We start from the raw sequence: 20,158 nt of genomic DNA on the forward strand, positions 1-20,158 counted from the left end.
CATGGACTGCATTATACATATGTGACATCCAGGCCATCCATGATTATAACCTATATACACACTGACACTGGCAGAGATCACTTGTACAATGCTAGTAGTTTGTTCCCACCATATCTCCCCCCAGAACATATTAGTTAGTCGGCCGTGGCTGTATGATTTGTGATCGGATCGCACACAGCACACTGACCCATGTTATTCACTGGGGCTGCTTATATGAACAATTTTTTTTCTCAATCCAATCCCCAAAAAAAACACAGTGTGCATTACTGTTATCCGAGTTTCGGATGAGACTTACACATTCAAGTCTATGGGTGCGAGAAAAAAAAAAATCGGACCCCACACGGAACATCCGAGCGGCATCTGATTATTACAGATATATTTCTATTATAAACCAAGGAAAATGTATTCGATGAGGTACATGTGTTAATGTAATTATATCAAAAAGAAGCGCATACGGAAGTCACAGGGATGTAAAAAAAAATTGTCTGAGTTTTTGGATGAAACTCGGACGACTTTTCATACGCTCGTGTGCAGCCGGCCATATTCTGTTCTGGTATAGGGGCATTACTGCGTCTGAACTTCAACTGAAGTTCTGCTGATCAGGGGGGGCTAATTATATATTACGCTTTTATTATTATTATTATTATTAATTAAATTGAATCTGTAAGTTGAATAATTCTGCCAGAAGAACTACAAGCAGCATAAATTAGAGACCGGCTTCTGCATCAACGTTTTATTCTGAAGTGCTGCGTCGTAGTTGCGGAACAAAGGACTAGTCTAAAACACCGGTCTCTGATGGCTCAGCTACTTTAGTGGTCTAAATTGTTGGAAAACTTTTGAAAAAAGTACATTTTTGTCATTTGATCACTCAAGAACACCAGTTAGGTTTTTTTTTTTGTAATAATAATACTACCATAAAATTATTTATTATTGGAAAGATGCATTAATGCAGAGTGTTACACTTTTCATGAAAGAATTTGTAATATTACAGCAATTAGACAAGAAAATCGATATATATATATATATATATATATATATATATATATATATATATATATATATACAGGTCCTTCTCAAAAAATTAGCATATAGTGTTAAATTTCATTATTTACCATAATGTAATGATTACAATTAAACTTTCATATACTATAGATTCATTATCCACCAACTGAAATTTGTCAGGTCTTTTATTGTTTTAATACTGATGATTTTGGCCTACAACTCCTGATAACCCAAAAAACCTGTCTCAATAAATTAGCATATTTCACCCGTCCAATCAAATAAAAGTGTTTTTTAATAACAAACAAAAAAACCATCAAATAATAATGTTCAGTTATGCACTCAATACTTGGTCGGGAATCCTTTGGCAGAAATGACTGCTTCAATGCGGCGTGGCATGGAGGCAATCAGCCTGTGACACTGCTGAGATGTTATGGAGGCCCAGGATGCTTCAATAGCGGCCTTAAGCTCATCCAGAGTGTTGGGTCTTGCGTCTCTCAACTTTCTCTTCACAATATCCCACAGATTCTCTATGGGGTTCAGGTCAGGAGAGTTGGCAGGCCAATTGAGCACAGTAATACCATGGTCAGTAAACCATTTACCAGTGGTTTTGGCACTGTGAGCAGGTGCCAGGTCGTGCTGAAAAATGAAATCTTCATCTCCATAAAGCATTTCAGCCGATGGAAGCATGAAGTGCTCCAAAATCTCCTGATAGCTAGCTGCATTGACCCTGCCCTTGATGAAACACAGTGGACCAACACCAGCAGCTGACATGGCACCCCACACCATCACTGACTGTGGGTACTTGACACTGGACTTCAGGCATTTTGGCATTTCCTTCTCCCCAGTCTTCCTCCAGACTCTGGCACCTTGATTTCCGAATGACATGCAAAATTTGCTTTCATCAGAAAAAAGTACTTGGGACCACTTAGCAACAGTCCAGTGCTGCTTCTCTGTAGCCCAGGTCAGGCGCTTCTGCCACTGTTTATGGTTCAAAAGTGGCTTTACCTGGGGAATGCGGCACCTGTAGCCCATTTCCTTCCACACCAGACTCAGTCCACTGCTTCCTCAGGTTCCCCAAGGTCTGGAATCGGTCCTTCTCCACAATCTTCCTCAGGGTCCGGTCACCTCTTCTCGTTGTACAGCGTTTTCTGCCACATTGTTTCCTTCCAACAGACTTACCATTGAGGTGCCTTGATACAGCACTCTGGGAACAGCCTATTTGTTGAGAAATTTCTTTCTGGGTCTTACCCTCTTGCTTGAGGGTGTCAATGATGGCCTTCTTGACATCTGTCAGGTCGCTAGTCTTACCCATGATGGGGGTTTTGAGTAATGAACCAGGCAGGGAGTTTTTAAAAGCCTCAGGTATCTTTTGCATGTGTTTAGAGTTAATTAGTTGATTCAGAAGATTAGGGTAATAGGTCGTTTAGAGAACCTTTTCTTGATATGCTAATTTATTGAGACAGGTTTTTTGGGTTATCAGGAGTTGTAGGCCAAAATCATCAGTATTAAAACAATAAAAGACCTGACAAATTTCAGTTGGTGGATAATGAATCTATAATATATGAAAGTTTAATTGTAATCATTACATTATGGTAAATAATGAAATTTAACACTATATGCTAATTTTTTGCGAAGGACCTGTATTTATATATAGAAAAAACAAAGAAGCAAATAAAGCTACACATCATGAAATTAGAAGAAAAATGAATGGAAACATCACCAAAGAAGTTACTGTATTTTTTGGACTATAAGATGCACCTAGTTTTTAGAGGAGAAAAATAGAAATCAAAATTCAAGCAAAAAATGTGGTTATGATGCATTGTTTTAGGGGTGTGGGGGGATCTGCTGCTGACACTGTTATAGGGGTAAGGTTCCCCGATTCTGTACTAATCTCCCACATCTTGGTATATATATATATATATATATATATAGAAAGAGAGAGAGAGGCTATATATATAGAGAGAGAGTGGCTTTAAAGTTCAGGTGCCCAGGCACTTCTCCATCAGCCATTGGAACGTACCTGGTGCATTGGATTGTCCAATTCAACCAGTCCCATGGGGAGTTTGTATGCTGCCTTTGCCTTGTCTTTGTCAGCCACCGTTATCTGCCATTACCCGCTAGCTAGATCCAGAGGGTAGGAATATTTCGCCTTCTCTAGGGCGGTCAAGGACTCCTCAATGCGAGGCAGAGGGTATGAATCAGAGTCAAATATCTGTTTCAACAACATCTTCACCTCCTAGTACAGCTTGGGGGGTATCTGTCAATATCTTTCTCGGATCGGAGAGGTGTCCCCTGTCCCCTGCATTTGTGCAGCCGAAGTCATCTGCGTGGCGGCCATGGCTTCAGCTGCTTGTATACGATCCGGATCGAAAGACTTCACATCCACCCCCATTTTGGCCAAGATAGCTGGCCCATTCCATTCCAGAATTGGGGCCTCTTCTGTTTTGGCTGTCACTACCAGGGTCCAGAAGGCATCACCTACAAGGGCTAGGGTCACTTATTTCCGACTCAGCACTTCGCCTTGATGTAGATACACATGAGCTAGCTCCACTCCTGGTTTTAAGCAGACTTCTCTCTGTCCCACATTCACAGCTTTGATGGGTACTGATCGACTATGGACCAATGCCAATGTAGAGGCTACCAGGGCATACTGACCTACTTCTCCTAGCCCATCGGTTCAATGACCACCTACATACCTTCAATGTTTCTGAATGTTCTCACAGGCAGTGGCAGGATTGTCTCCCAACAGGAGGTGAGATAAACTTGAATAACTCCTACAGACTGCTGTACCAGGACGCTCTTCTGTGTCTCACAAATACGGATCAGCAGTTGGAATGCCTTCTGGGTGGGTTTGTGTGGCGTGGCCTGTTTCCAGTAGCCAGGCCCCCATTTAATGAACATGATCTGGTCCAACTCTTGCAGGATGTTCATGCCCATTATCACTGTTACATCTTCTTTGAATGGCTCGAGAACCGTCAGGATGCCTTTTCTTCCCACATCTTGTCCACATAGCCACACCTTCATTCACACGACCCCCTGTGACGGGAATCGGTTGCTGATTAGCCATTGCTAACCAGATCAGCGTCTCCTGCTGTGGCTTGGCCATCGATTTGAAAGTAACATTTCAAGTACGACTCAGGCATGGTCGTTACCTGTGACCTGGTATCCACTAAGCAGTCAACTGGCATGCCTTTAAATTAAGCTCACAGGATGGGACACCCTGCAACCAGATGTTTGGAGTTGTGCTGGATGACTTGTCCCTCTACCTCCCCCTCAGTGTGTCCCATTACTGCGAGGACCAGAATTTTAACAGCGGTTCTGGATGTCCTTGCAAATCACTCCGACACCCTCTAGCGAAGTGTCCTCTACTTCCACATTGCCAACACTGTGTGTCCTGACGATCCTTTCTACGCCTGCGTGCAGAAGGCACCCTTAGAACATGACTAGCTGGCATCGGTGGAGGATGCCGGGGTCCCGGATAGATCAGCTCAGGACAAGGGCCCGCTCGTGGAGGATATTGAGGAACTTGGTGAAATAGTCCAAACACAGGCATAGGGGTTGAGCAGTTAAGAACAAAATGCTTACACTGCCAGTGGGGGAGGTGCCTAAAGTAGGTTCCCAAACCTTGTAACTTAGTTTATATAACTTGGAACACTCGAGTGGATGAGGTGAATGAAATTTAATGTGATGTGAAATACATACAGTAGTCACAACAATAAACGTTTCTGTCTGTCAAGACCTTCATCGGTGTGCTATGAGCAATAAAGAGAGGATGTGTGGATTGACACAATCACTAGAGTGGACACATGCCCCCACAAGTTCTCTGATTCGCCATGTGACGGACTTTGTTTTCCAGGTCCTCAGCAATAATTACGTACACTGATTACCACTCTAGTGATTGTGTCAATCCACACATCCTCTCTTTAATGCTCATAGCACACTGATGAAGGTCTTGACAGACCGAAACGTTTGTTGTTGTGACTACTGTATGTGTTTCTCATCACATTAAATTTCATTCACCTCATCCACTCGAGTGTGCCAAGTTATATATACATAGGGGTTCAGCAGACTTGCATAGGGAGGCTCAATTTAGGGAGCCTGGGTGAAGGCCCGATAGGGATATTGCTGGGTCTGGTAGGCGGCCTCAGGGGCAGTGCTGGTCCCCATCAGCTTTTCCATTTCAGTCAACTTCTCTTGCATAATATTCAGGGATCTCTGTAGATTGTGTGCTACTCTGATCAGAGCCTCCTCCTTCCACACCACAGTTAGTACTTCCGGTAGCACCTTGGCATATTGGGAGACTGCTTCCCCTTCCCACTGTAGCTACTAAAAGAACTTTGCCTGTAGATGCTCCACACTAGCTGTTTCACAGTATATCTCCTCCAGAAATTTCACTATCTCTTTCAAGGTGTTACGCATGGCTTCCATTTGCAGGAAGACGTTTCTGCAGGCCTCACCCTCCAGGGCATCCAGAGCGATCTCCACTTGTACCTCTGGGATGACATTATAAATCTTAGCGGCACTCTGCTATCTGGTCACCCAGTCAGAATGTGGCATATTCTGGCAGTCAAAATTGTGCAATACGATAACCAACGTACCCATAGGAAGGGCCCTTGCAGGTGTTCCACCATTGCCTACGGTATTCACTATCATTGCTGTTGGCTGCCTCCATCTCTGTGGTCATACCCTGCGCTTGAAGCGGTGCCAGAGTGACCTCGCTGGGCAGGACTCGAATAGGGTACAGTACATGAGGAGGCAAAAACACTGGCTTTATTTATAGACAGAGAATTTTATGCTGGAATATAAGAACGGTTCGTATAATGATAACAGTAATTTTAAATGCAAAGAGAAATATCTGGAATGTTTCACACAAGCTGTGCTCCAGCTATGGCAATGCAAACTTCAATACAAACAGTATAAACACTTTCTGTACACTACTCTCTTCTAAATTCCTACCTCACTTCCAATAATCAGGCTGTGCTGCTACAGTGTCCTAACTAGACAAACCTGCTCTAAACCCTAACACAGTTGAACACCGGTGTCACGCTCACAGTTCTGCAGCGCTGAGGACAAAATCGGTTAGCTTAGGCTGGGTCCTGATGTAGTGGAGCCTAGTTAGCTGTGTGGCACTCTTCCTTTAGGTTACAGGGAAAATTGACTTGGCTGTGCTATGCGACTCTTTCCTTCTAACACAATCCTGCTAGCTCATCCTGCGTTAAGCAGGCACTATCTTCTCCTTTAAAGCAGCTAATTCACTTAACAGTCTCTCAGTGTTCAGACACCCTAATTGTACTCTCTTCGTGACACATGGAACAGTACCTCACTTCCGGATTAAACACTTTCTGCTTCTTGTTCCCCCAACACACAGCAAGCTGAAGGAGGAAAAGGACAAGTCCAAGTGCATACAAATCAGAGGGGAGCCTTGTCTCTTAAAGTCACTGTGTAATTGTGTTCTTGGCAGGGCAGACCCCCTACAAAACTACAGATGGCTAAAATCTATGTTAACTGGACAGAGGAAGAATGGGACAGGATCATCTTGAGTGATGAGACTGTTATCTCTCTGTTCATTAATGATGGCATAAAGTACATAAGGAAAAAGAGAAGAGTAGACCCCGGATGGCATTACACCTACCATGGAGCACCTAGTTAGTGTTATTATATGAGGATATTTGACAGCAAACTGTATGGACTGTAAATTCCAAAATATAGATAAGTAGAATACGTGAGCCAGAGTTGAAGCCTTCTGTACATTACCAGGATAATGAAGTCTTTATAATTCACCAGGATTCAACTCCATGTCATGCTGCTGTGTGCAAAATGTAGTTTCAGGATAATCATATTACAATGATAGCATGGCCTGTATATTGCCCTGGCCTTAACCCCATTGAAGATTTATGGGGCTTATTCAAGAAGCAACCAAGGAGCAAAACACAATTGATAGAAGCACTAAAACAATCTTTGCCTCACAGTATAACATCGATAAAACGTGGTTCACTCCATGGTAAGGCGTTGTCCAGTGAAAAAAGGTGATCACCTATCCATAGGATTGATGGAAACTTGCTGATAGGTAAGTGTCCAACCACTGTGACCTACACCGATCGGGAGAATGGAGAACTTTTATCTCCATTACAAATGGATCTGCAATTTGGACACCCTACTGCTGCTCTATCCATTTCTTATGGGAACTATGGAAAAAATAAGTGCAGCACTCAGTAGCCACATAGTGAGTGAACGGAGCAGCAGTCCATCATGCGTACTACTGTTGGGACTAAAAGCTCCCCATTCTGAGGGTCCCACCAGTTAGAACCCACTGATCAACAAGTTATCATTTCCTTTAAAGCAGGGACATAACTAGAGTCCTATGGGCTCTGGGGCGACTTTTAGACCTGCCATCCCCTCCTCCTCAACCACCAGGTTGTTGTTTGGATGTGCGGACCGCCGTGGCCCTGCCGAGTTCTATTAAGATATATTTCCCTCTTTTATTAATACAAAAAATCACTGTTATACTATTGATATTAATAAGTAAGTGTGCAAATTCACTGTTACTGGCCGCTGCCCTCGATTCCTATCATACACTCACACCCAGTACTTCTGTTGTAAGTGGAAGCACTGGTGTTTTCCTTACCTTTCTTACATACCAGTTATACATACCGTATATGTGTATAATGTACAGATAAATCCAGTAACTCACCAGTGAGGTTCTCGATGACTCAATTAATTTCCCTTCTTCTCCTCTATCCGGCTCAGACCACCACGACAACTTTATACCATCCACATCTTGATTCTTTTTAACATTAATTCCATGGTGCTGTACATGAGAAAGGGGTTACATACAGGGTTATAGATATCGTTTACAGTAAACAGATTTACAGTGACAGACTGGTACAGAGGGGAGAGATCCCTGTCCTTGCAGACTTACATTCTATGAGATAATGGGGAAGAGACAGAAGGTAGGGGTGAGGCAGCGGCTCTGGCGGTGGTGAGGCGGCGGCTCTGGCGTTGGTGAGGCGGCGGCTCTGGCGGTGGTGAGGCGGCGGCTCTGGCGGTGGTGAGGCGGCGGCTCTGGCGGTGGTGAGGCGGTGGCTCTGGTGGTGGTGAGGTGAGGCGGCGGCTCTGGCGGTGGTGAGGTGGCGGCTCTGGCGGTGGTGAGGCAGCGGCATGGTTATTGTAGGCTGTAGGCTTTCCTGAAGAGATGGGTTTTCAGGTTCCGTCTGAAGGATCCGAGGGTGGTGGATAATCGGACGTATTGAGGCATGGAATTCTAGAGGATGGGGGATATTCGGGAGAAATCTTGGAGGCGATTGTGTAAGGAACGAATAAGTGTGGAGGAGAGTAGGAGGTCTTGGGAGGATCGAAGATTACGTGAGGGAAGATAGTGGGAGATTAGTTCAGAGATATAGGGAGGGGACAGGTTGTGGATGGCTTTGTAGATCAGTGTTAGTAGTTTGAACTGGATTAGTTGGGGAATTGGGAGCCAGTGGAGGGATTTGCAGAGGGGAGAAGCAGGGGAGTAGCGAGGAGAGAGGTGGATTAGGCGGGCAGCAGAGTTGAGGACAGACTGAAGTGGTGCAAGAGAGTTAGTTGGGAGGCCACAAAGGAGGGTGTTGCTGTAATCGAGGCGGGAGATGATGAGAGCATGCACAAGAGTTTTGATAGATTGTGGGCTGAGGAAGGAAAGGATTCTGGCAATATTTTTGAGTTGGAGGCGACAGGAGGTGGCAAGAGCTTGGACCTGAGATTTGAAGGACAGGGCAGAGTCGAGTTACCCCGAGGCAGCGGATTTCAGGTGCGGGAGAGAGCGTGATGCCGTTTACCATAATAGATAGATCGGGTAGGGGAGATACGTGAGGTGGGGGAAAGATGATGAATTCGGTTTTGTCTATATTGAGTTTTAGGAAGCAAGAGGTGAAGAAGGAGGATATGGCTGACAGACACTTTGGCCCAGATGTCACCTCCCTGCTGTCCAGAATCACAGAGAGGTAGATCGGAGTGTCGTCTGCATACAGGTGGTACTGGAAGCCATGGGACTTTGAGTTGTCCTAGGCCAAGGGTATAGATGGAAAAAAGTAGGGGCCCTAGGACAGAGCCTTGAGGGACTCCAACAGAGAGAGGGCAGGATGAGGAGGTAGTGTGGGAGTGGGAAACGCTAAATGTGCGGTTGGACAGGTATGAGGCAATCCAGGACAGGGCAAGGTCTTTGATTCCAAGGGAAGAAAGAATCTGTAGCAGTAGGCAGTGATCAACTGTGTCGAAAGCAGAGGACAGGTCAAGAAGGAGGAGGATGGAGAACTGTCTGTTAGTTTTGGTTGTGACTAAGTCATTAGTAATTTTTGTCAGGGCAGTGTCGGTGGAGTGTTGGGGGCGGAAGCCAGATTGGAGGTTGTCAAGGAGAGAGTTAGATGAGAGTTGGGAGGAAAGTTGAGCATGGACATGCTGCTCAAAGAGTTTTGAAGAAACGGGAGCAGTGATAAGGGGCGATAGCTGGGCATAGCAGTTGGGTCAAGGTTAGTTTTTTTGAGGATGGGTGTGATGGTGGCATGTTTGAAGCCAGAGGGGAAGGTACCTGAAGAGAGCGATAGGTTAAAGAGATGTGTTAGGGCTGGAATAAGCGTGTTAGTGAGGTTGGGGAGCAGGTGGGAAGGGATGGGGTCAAGTGCACAGGTGGTGAGGTGTGATTTTGAAAAGAGGCAAGTAAGCTTCAGTGATGTTGGAGAGGGAGGTTATTAGGGAAGGGCAGAGGTCTGGTATATGGAGTGGTTGGGGTGGTGGACAAGTAAAGGTCTGCCTTGTTTGGTCGATCTTGTTTTTGAAGTAGGTGGCAAAGTCCTCGGAAGAGATGAAGGGAGTTGGAGGTGGCAGTGGTGGGCGGAGAAGAGAGTTAAATGTGCTGAACATTTGTTTTGGGTTGTAGGATAGTGAAAATACAAGGTTGTCCCTCATTGTGCTTCTATAATATATTAATGCCCCATTTGTGCCCCCATACAATAATGCCCTCTTTGCCCTTGTACAAAAGCAATTTCCCCTTTTTTGCCTCCACTCATAGATCCTATGCGCCAATTCTCAGTTTAAAAAACTCACCTCACCCCGCTCCCATGATAAGCAGTGAAATGTTCTCTCTTCTCCCTGCAACCAAGGGCAGGAAGCACGATGATGCGATGTCACTGTACCGTCTGTGTTCCTCCATACAACCGAGCTCTAGTGAGACGCAGGCCTTAAGCAGCCTATGACTTTACCAATACAGGTGGCCGAGCAGGAAGCCAAGAGCTCTTTGCTCCACCATTCCTTTTATAAAAACATGGATACAGTTAAATGCAGTGTCTGCCTACGGATCCAAGTGCTCCCCCCATTACGTCTGTCTCTGGTTGCAGTTGCATCTCCTGTGACTGCGATCGTTATGTTGCTGCCTTTAAGGCTAAAGTTTTCCCAACTAAGTACTTACATGCTGAAGAGCTTTGAATATTTGTTATTTTTTTGTATGTGCTTCCCTTTTCTTGTTTATAGCTGCTGTTCTACTATTAATTTTTTCAGAAAATTTGTTGCATTGCATCCTACGCTAAACTATCTTTCCAATGATATATAATTTTATGGTAATATTTAGTGATGAGCGAATATAGTCATTGCTTGGGTTTTCCTGAGCACGCTCGGGTGGTCTCCAAGTATTTGTGTGTGCTCGGAGATTTAGTTTTCATCGCCTCAGCTGCATGATTTACAGCTGCTAGACAGGCTGAGTACATGTGGGGATTCCCTAGCAACCAGGCAACCCCCACATGTACTCAGGCTGGCTAGCAGCCGTAAATAATGCAGCTGCGTCAACAAAAACTAAATCTCCGAGCAGTCACAAATACTCGGAGACCACCTGAGCAACTAGTATATTCGCTCCTCACTAGTAATAGTAATATTACAACAAAAACTGGTGCTTTGAGTGATCAAACTTCAAAGATGCACTATTATGAAAAGGCTTCTAAAATGTTTGCCACTAATGCGGATTGACAGGCCTCTCCCTAGTTGCATAAAACTCGAGGCTGCACTAAAATGTTGCAACTTTTAGAGCTCTACAACATTTTCGCAGAGCTACAGCAAAGTGGCAAAGTAGATGGAGCAGGGGCGGGATGGGGAGATGCAACTGACGATCATCAAATTCATGACGTGTGGCGGCGTTCGCTACCCCACAATTCTTACTCCAGCCGGGACTGTTCAGTCTCCTCTCCTCTCTCATTAAGGCCACGTTCACATGTTCAGTATTTGTTCAGTATTTAACATCAGTATTTGTAAGCCAAAATCAGGAGTGGGTGATTAATGCAGAAGTGATTTCTAGTGATAAGCGAGTATGGTCGTTACTAGTGATGAGCGAGTATACTCGTTGCTCGGGTGGTCTCAGAGTATTTTTTAGTGCTCGGAGATTTAGTTTTCTTCGCCTCAGCTGCATGATTTACGGCTGCTAGCCAGCTTGATTACATGTGGGGATTCCCTAGCAACCAGGCAACCCCCACATGTATTCAGGCTGGCTAGCAGCTGTAAATCATGCAGCTGCATCAACAAAATCTAAACCTCCGAGCAGTCACAAATACTTGAAGACCACCAGAGCGTGCTCAGGAAAACCCGAGCAACGAGTATATTCGCTCATCACTAGTTGTTACCCGAGATTTCTGAGGATGCTCGGGTGTTCTCCGAGTATTTTGGGCGTGCTCGGAGATTTAGTTTGAGTCGCCGCAGCTGCATAATTTGGGGCTGCTAGAAAGGCTGAATACACATGGGGGTTGCCTGTTTGTTAGGGTATCCCCACATGTATTCAGGCTGGCTAGTAGCTGTAAATCATGCAGCTGAGGCGACACAAACTAAATCTCTGAGCACTCACAAATACTCGGAGAGCACCCGACCGTGCTCGGAAATCTCGAGTAACGACCATACTCGCTTATCACTAGTGATTACGTGTTTCTATTATACTTTTCCTCTCCAGATTTTGGCTTACAAATATTGACATAAATTACTGACCAAATACTGAACATGAGAGTGTGGCCTTATACTACCTCTCATAACTAAATGGGAATCAGAACCCATATTTCACATTGCATAGAATCAGCATATAATGCTCAGAAGAAACTCTTTTTCACAAAATTAAATCCAGATGGATAGATTTTTAATCTATGAAAAGCTGTCCGGTAATCTTATAACTCACAATCTCAAATTCACCAAAATCTGGTTGCTATGGATCATCCACAACTTGCAACCGAGGCCTTGGTTTTATAAGATTATACCACAGGCCCCCTCCATTTTCTAAATCTCAAGCCGCCTCTCTCTTCTTTTTTTTCCTATTCTTTTTCTTTTCTATTTTCTTACCCACTGCTTGTCATGGGCTTTCTTGCTTTATATTGTTAAAGAAAACATATGATGACATTTTGTCATTCTCATTGGACCTTGAAATAATATTTGGTCTGGGGTGAAACAATCCAGATTATAAGTGCAGCACAGGAGAAGTTTTGGACAATAGATCCACTGGCAGATTGCTAGCTACAATTAGCTTAGAGGACAAACATGAAAACGCAGAAACATGCAGCAGCATTATGCAGAAGTTTAGGGATGGGAATACGAGTGTGTATAATACTAGAGGAAACGGGCAGCCATTATAACATCTGACAGGTAGAAGAGCCGATGGCGTAATCATGTAATCAATAATTAATGAGTTACAATAGTTTAGGGAAGTTTTAAACTGAAACATACATTTTGGGTGGTCTCTAGCCCCTAATAGTTGGGAGGTTTTTATCAACTGTAACTGTCCTGTCTGGGAGATACAGATGGCAATGAGGACCCCCTAAAACGACCAGCGCCGTATATGTATGGCATTGGTCCGCAGATGATGAATGGAGCAGGTTCAGGAGCTGATCCCCCCTCCATTCCCAGGAGATGATGGCTGTGTCATTCAGCGGAGCTGGGCCCACGGATGTTAACCTGTTAAATACAGCTGTCATTTTCTGACAGTGGCACTTACAGCATTTATCTCGGGTGGGGGGTTCGCTGTTTTACCCGCTCATTGATGAGTTATAAACACTTCCATTTTTGTAAGCATTTGTACTTAGGATTATTTCCATACTTGCTAAGAACTTTTGTACAGTGCTGTATTTATATGGACCAACACCCTCTTTCCCCCAGTGTAGTCGTGGCACCTGTAATCACGTTCCAAATATCAACATATCGTGTGTGTGTGTGTGTGTGTGTGTGTATATATATATATATATATATATATATATATACATATATATATATATATATACATATAAAAATAAATAGCACTGTTATATGAGCCCTGTATATAAGATTCTGGTCGGATCCAGACACAATTTCCAATACACCTTCAAACAAATAGAGGTAAATAGTGCAGTAAAAGTGTGAAAACAAAATCCTCTACGATCATGGAAACAAAAGCAATACAAATAAACCAGTCAATACAAGGACATGTGTCAAGGCCACAAGTGCTTGACCGTTCTGAATATTTTTTAATCTGTATTAAGCAAACACTCTCGCTCATCAGTATTCCCGAGGAATTCACATTCATCACTGTCTTAATGTGCATTTGTCATTTTCAACCCATGTCATTTGTTTTGCTACACATGCTATCCAAGCAAAGGCCTTATCTCCCTTCCCCAAGGGCAAGGAAAACTTGGGCACCCGAGAACGAGTTGTGGATGTGTTAAAACCATCCTGGAGCTTCCTGTGCTTGGACGAGGGGGCATTATCAGCATTAGTAGGGATCACACTATAAGGTCCAGATCAGTTTTAGGTCAGTCTGTATATGTTAAAGTCCTAATCTATCTTTATTGCAGTCGGAGCTGTTTTTCTTCTACTGCAAAGCTCCAAAGCTATAAAACGATAAAATTCCACCAGCCTCAAGGGGTTTTTCCATAATCAAAACTTGTCACCTATTCACAGGCTAGGAGATTCATGTAAGATCGCTAGGATTCCTACTAGGACTTCCACCAATCATAAATAATAAGGGTCCCGCGTTCCCTATTTAAATAGAGCAGCGGTCTAGCATGCGAAAGGCTGATCCATTGAAAGTTTCCGGGACCAAACAAAGTCCCAGCATTGGGAACTGAGCAATCTTACACTTATCTCCTACAATCAAAATTATTCAGCGCACATTGAAAATTAGGTTCATTACTAAAATGTGCGAGTTTTCTGCAATAAACATATAAAACAAGAGCAATGTAAATATCACCAAACAACTAATATAACAAGAGGTTTCTCCAAATTCATCCCAAAATGTCACAATTACTGACTACTGTAATATCAAAATTATTCACCCCCTTCGTGACAAGAATCTTTAATGCATAGAAGAGGTTTCCTGGCTGTTATGACCTGCTGCATGCGTAATGCTTAGTCAGACACCAGCGTCTGGCAGGGTCCCCGAGGAATCTTAGCCCAGTCCTTATGGACAGTGGCCTCCAGGTCACTAATATTCTTGTGTTTGGGTACTGCAACTTCAAATCCCACCAAAGTTTTTCTCTGGTGTTCAAGCTAGGCACCTGTGAGAGTCACTCTAGATCTTCCGGGACTTTTTCTGAAACCAGGTCTTGGTGGACTTTGTGTGAGGTAAAACATTTCTGTGCTTGTTTGTTTTATCCCAGGAAGAAGTGTATCTGCTGTTTCACCGGTCCTGTGAGCTCATCATAGATCACGTAATTGAGTACTAGTTCAGCGGCCAGCCCACATCTAAGCTGAGCACACAGCTTATCGTTATACAATAAACCTGAGACATCACTGAGTGCAGCCCCAGCTCCTCTGCCTCCTGCTTGTTCTTTTTACCTGAAGACCAAGTGTACTTGCTATTTTAACCAACTTTTGACCTCCTCTTTCACTCTGGGGCAGCACTCAGTGATGTCTCAGGTTTCACTTTGACAATAAGCCATGTGCTTAGTTTAGGCGGCCGGCCACTGAGCTTTTGCATCACTTTATTTAGATGAGCTCACAGGACCAGTGAATGAACAGATTCACTCGTTCCTTTGATAAAACAAACAGGCAGTGAAGTGTGTTACCTCACACAAAGAAGCAGCTTAACGAGTCCCTGTCCGTGACACCAGTATATTTATTTATGCTTTCCCCCTTGCCAGAAGCTGTGTATAAAAACAGTGATGATGGCATTGGTTCTTCTTGGGACTCTCGTAACATTGTTATTCCATGGAAGCCCTGCAGTCAATCAGTGGGCGCGTCATTCTCACTTCCTTCAGAAGGTACTGAAATTCAGTATTTCAAGATCTTTTGATTAAAACGCAGTTTTGTTTGTAGTAGAACTCCTTTAACTTTTTAGGCCACTGCCCTACAGGAATGGGCCAGAGGCTGGTGTCTGGCTATGTCTCACGTTTTCAGCAGGTTATAATAGCCAGCGGAGTTCTACTAAATACTAAAGATGCTTGTCATGAAGGGGGTGAATAACTCTAGGACTGCAGTAGTCAGTAACAGCAGCATTTTGTGGTGAATTTACTGAACCCATTATTTTTTGAAAAAGATGAAGAAGTTTTTATTATTAAGGGGAACTTATTATCTCTAAAAATATATATTTATCGGCAGATAGAATGCCAATCTGCAGATAAATAGCATTTTAACCATGTTTTGCTGAGGTACTGGAAATGTGGCTGCAGGGAGGAAATTAGGTTTTATTCTCCCTGCAGCCTCTCGATTCCAGTCATTGGGGCGGTGCTGAAATTGTTACAGTCACCGCACACTAGGCAATGAATTAGCTGTAATAACATTTTTAGAAATGACAGGTTCCCTTTACAGGGATTCATGATAAGATAACAAAATAGCCAATATTCCCCCATTATCTTCTCTGGCACGCCAGCGAGCTCCATGCCTGTCTTTGTTGACTTGCCTGCAGAGCTCAGGTGTACATGTGACCACTGCAGCCAATCAATGGTCTCAGCGGTCATGTGTAGAACATCACAAGAACAAAAACCAGGACAACTTCTCGATATGTGAGCGATTTGGAGCACCGTTACGTAAAAAAGTGGAGCTCATGCAGATATAAAGATATATTAGGAATTACGGACATACTGCATATAGGTCTAAAAGAGTGGTATGGTGGAAGGAAGATGTCTCCCGCTATCTCAGTGACACTCATGTCCTCGTCTCGTGGCTCTTGTGTTGTGTGAACATCAAGTCATTAGTCCATGATTGTGGACACTGTGTATATGAAACTGTTTCGGTCTAACTGCTGTTAACCTGTGTTCTCTTTCTCTCTGTTCCCCCTGCTGTCTGTCCTTCTGTCTCTCTGTCCGTCCTGCACTTCTGTGGTCTCTCCCTTCTTCTCGTCTCTCCTCTCTGTCTCGTCTTGCTGTAGCAGCGAAGGAAAACCCGAACCCGAGGGAGTAACCTCAGTGTATGTAACACCTCAATAACATGCTCTCACATTCTTATTATTCTCCATGTATTGCTACACGTCACAACTCACATTGTTGTCTCTCTAACCCGCTGTCAATATGGATCTTTCTGTCGTTGTATTGTTTATCCTGTATAATCAGAGATGACATGTTTATGTCGGAATATGTCTATGTATAGAATTCCATTATTTATTGACTGTGTCACGAGGAGGCCGGGGACACTCCTGTATGGCTCATTCAGACGTCTGGGTTTTTTTTTTTCATGTATGAGGAAAACGGTCGGAGTTTCACCAGTGATTTTGTTCATAGCTTTATCAGATTTTAATCTTAGTTTTCCAAGTTTCATCATTTTTTTCTCAGATGAGAAAATAAAAACAACTTTCTCTGCCTTATTCTGTCTATCAGAAGAGGGCAGGAATCAGAGGGCATCTGAGTGCTTTTTGATTTTTTGCACGGACTTGAATTGCCGATTTTGGTCTGATACTCGAATCAATATGAGACATATCTCTGCGATTTTGCATGACTATTAATGAGATCAGACACGTGAACTGCCCCATAGACTATACTAGGTGAAAATCACCAACAGAACTCGCCTGCAAAAAACGGACGTCTGAATGAACCCTTACTTGGAAGTCAAACCTTACATTTGTTAAATTAATGGGGTATTCTGGTTTCAAAAAACTATTTCCTGATTTCTAAGACCCCCTCCAATTGCCTGAATTGGGCATTTTTGTCCCCCCTCTGAATGGAGCGGCAGTGTGCATGCTCAGCCGTTCTCTATGGGACTGAATGAGAAGTACGAGCTCTGCACTTCTTTATCTCAAAGTAACATAGGGAATGAATTGAGCAGCATAGCCGCACATGCGCCGCGAGGGAGAAAACGATCATGTTCAGGCTACCAATGGCAGTCTGAGTGCTCGGACCCCCACCCATCTAGAATATATCACCTATTCTGAGGAACAAAGCGAGGAAAGGAGATCACCATGTTGTCAGTCAATCAAAACACATCAGGAACTTTCAACAGACGGGTGCCGATCCTGCACAAATCCGGCACATACATCTGATAAATGTAAAATGAAAAATCCTTATTTTTCATTAAAAACAAGGCGATCCGCGCAGCATATTAAAAACCTGACGCGTTTCTGGTGTAAAGAGAGCCTTAATCATAGGATACACAAGGAATCACGGGAATCTTGTTTTAAATGTTTATATAAAATAATCTGTCAGAAGCTCCTATGGATAATCACCCATCAGGAATGGACACACAAGCAAAATATAATACCAAATACAAAACACGTACCCAGTTATTTTTTGTTCCTGGAATACCCCTTTAATCTGACTTTAGATAAGCGCTTCCGGCGAGAATACTACTGCCCTTATTCTGCTATTAGATGGTGAAAACTTTCTTGTTTTTTAAAGGAAATGTCCATCTGACACACTGTTATTTATGACTTTAGTCTGAGTTCTATCTATAGTCAGTTTGCAGTAAGATACCCCTAATTTGCCTAATTTGTGCAGCCGGATAGTAAAAATTGCATAATTTAAAGTGTACCTGTAGCTTCAGCTGACTTTTCAGAATAAGCTGTCGTGTGCGTACATGAGGATCTGCAAATTGCCTCTTCAGAGTGGAGGACTATAACTCTAGTGCCCCCTATAGGAAGTAGCAATCCTAAAAGTCAATATCGACCCTTTAACGAGCCTTGCCATATGACAGGATAAAAGCCAAACTAGAATCTTAATTTGCAGACACTGTGTTTCGGGGTGTTGCTCCTCATCAGTGCAAAGTATGAGACCTGATTTGGCTAGGTGAGAGGATCTGGACTGGGATCTAAGGGATAACGTTTCTTCTTGTGGAGAGTGACAAGCCAGGCCTGGCATGTCAGAGTGAGGAGACTTGTATGCCATGAATGCTCCTCTGGAAAATAACGCTATTTCTAGACATTATATAGCTTACATTTTCTACCTGCTGCTATCATGTCTCCCATATACCACACACAGAGACATGAGGGATTTTTGCTCTTTTGTCTTTGTGTAGCAGAAGCAGCAGCACTGAGGACATTATACAGCAATACTAAGCAGTGTAGCTGTGAACCAAGCTCTAGGGTGAGATAAAACACTATTTAACAGGGGCAAAGTCTGTGTGTGTGTCTATCTGCCTCTCACTCTTCCCCCCTCCTCTTTCCATTGACATTAAACAGGTTGTCAACTACTAGGACAACCCCTTCTTGATTAAAACGTTTGGCCCCCATAAAATTATAAAGTCTATACCCACCTCAGGTGCCGGCATCGTTCCCGCAGTGTCGGCACTCGCTTTACCCAGGGCTCTCGTATGGTGTTGTGACACGTGACGCCGTTGCCCAATCAATGCCGGCATCACTGTCCTCGCCGTCAGACAAATCGAACATGAAGAGGAAGTCCGGGATCGGCTGCAGCACGGACTTCCTCTTCATGATCAATTTGTCCGAAGTCAGGGACAGTGACGCCAGCGCTCATTGTGCACCGGCATCATGTGTCACAACACTGTACGAGATCCCCGGGGAGAGAGAGAGCCAACACTGCGGGCACGGCCCTGGCACGGGAGGTGAGTATCGGTTTAATTATATTATCTGGGCCAAGCGAGGGGTATTTTAAGAAGTTGTCCAAGTAGTAGACATCTTCTTTAATCTCTTTTTGCCTTGTGCAGTTGTATGGATCCTACATTCAGCATCTGCCTCTAACAGCACCGACCACAGCTCGCTCTGATCACTGCTGCTAATCCACTAAATTTCACTGTAAGTTACTGCCAGCGACATCTAAACCATGCAATTCTGCCGGGGCGTCTAAGTATAGGTTCAAGATTACTTTTGGGGACTTAAAAAAAAAGTGAAGACAGTTTTTCAAGTATTAAATAAAAAAGTATACAAATTTGAATCACCGTTTTTTTTCCCCAGAACAACAATAATAATAAAAAAAAGCATATTGGATTTTGCCGCATCTGTAGAAGTCCGATCTATCAAAATCTAAAATTATTTAACCAGTAAGAGAAATGTCAAAAGAAAAAAAAAAGGAAGTGACAAAAATTATGTTTTTGGGTGGACACCCACAAGAAAGAGCAATAATAAGACAAAAGAAAATTAGTATGTACCCCAAAATGGTACCAATTAAATCTATCTCTCAGTGGGTAAAAACAAGGCCTCATTATAGCTATATCAACATGAAAAGGTTATAAATGTCAGAAAAAAAGCCAATTTTGCCAGGTTCCAAAAATCATAATAATTTTATCTATTTAGCGATATAGTCATATGAGGGTTTAGGTTTTGTTTTTTTTTGTTTGTTTTTTTTGGGGGGGAGTGGGAATAACTTGTGTTTGTCAGTGGAATCATTTTAGGGAACATATAACTTATTACCAAAGAGTATTAACTTGGAAGGAATATACTGTACATAAACAGCAATTCTGCTACTGTTGTTTTGCGTTTTAAATTTTACCCCATTCACTCCGCAGCACAAATAAAGTGTTAACTCTATTCTGTAGGTCAGTGTAAATATTTGGTACCAAATTCCTATAGTTTTGATTATGTTTCATTATTACATACAATTTTACACCAGCGGACATGTATGAGGGCTTATTTTTTTTGTGTGACACACTGTAATTTTTATTGGTACCATTTTGTGACTTTTTGATCACTTTCTATTATATTCATCAGGAGGCAATGAAAGAAACAGTTTATTCTGAATTTATTTATTTTTTAACCCCTTTACCCGCAAGGGTGGTTTGCACGTTAATGACCGGGCCAATTTTTACAATT

General features: G+C 43.2%; 1 protein-coding gene and 1 long non-coding RNA gene across 7 annotated transcripts in view; one reads left to right on the plus strand and one right to left on the minus strand.

Moving 5' to 3' along the window:
• The window catches only part of CACNA1A (calcium voltage-gated channel subunit alpha1 A), a 351,768-nt gene that overhangs the window by 313,691 nt on the left and 17,919 nt on the right, over positions 1-20,158 (plus strand). Inside the window, exon 44 of the mRNA XM_077261846.1 lies at positions 16,334-16,372. Coding sequence (XP_077117961.1) covers positions 16,334-16,372 — 39 coding nt within the window. The remainder of the gene's footprint in view (positions 1-16,333; positions 16,373-20,158) is intronic.
• Positions 1-20,158, minus strand: part of LOC143774355 (uncharacterized) — a 308,203-nt gene that overhangs the window by 179,629 nt on the left and 108,416 nt on the right. The gene's annotated exons all lie outside the window — the stretch shown is intronic.

This window comes from Ranitomeya variabilis, chromosome 5 (assembly GCF_051348905.1).
Source record: "Ranitomeya variabilis isolate aRanVar5 chromosome 5, aRanVar5.hap1, whole genome shotgun sequence".
Classification (NCBI taxonomy): Eukaryota; Metazoa; Chordata; class Amphibia; order Anura; family Dendrobatidae; genus Ranitomeya; species Ranitomeya variabilis.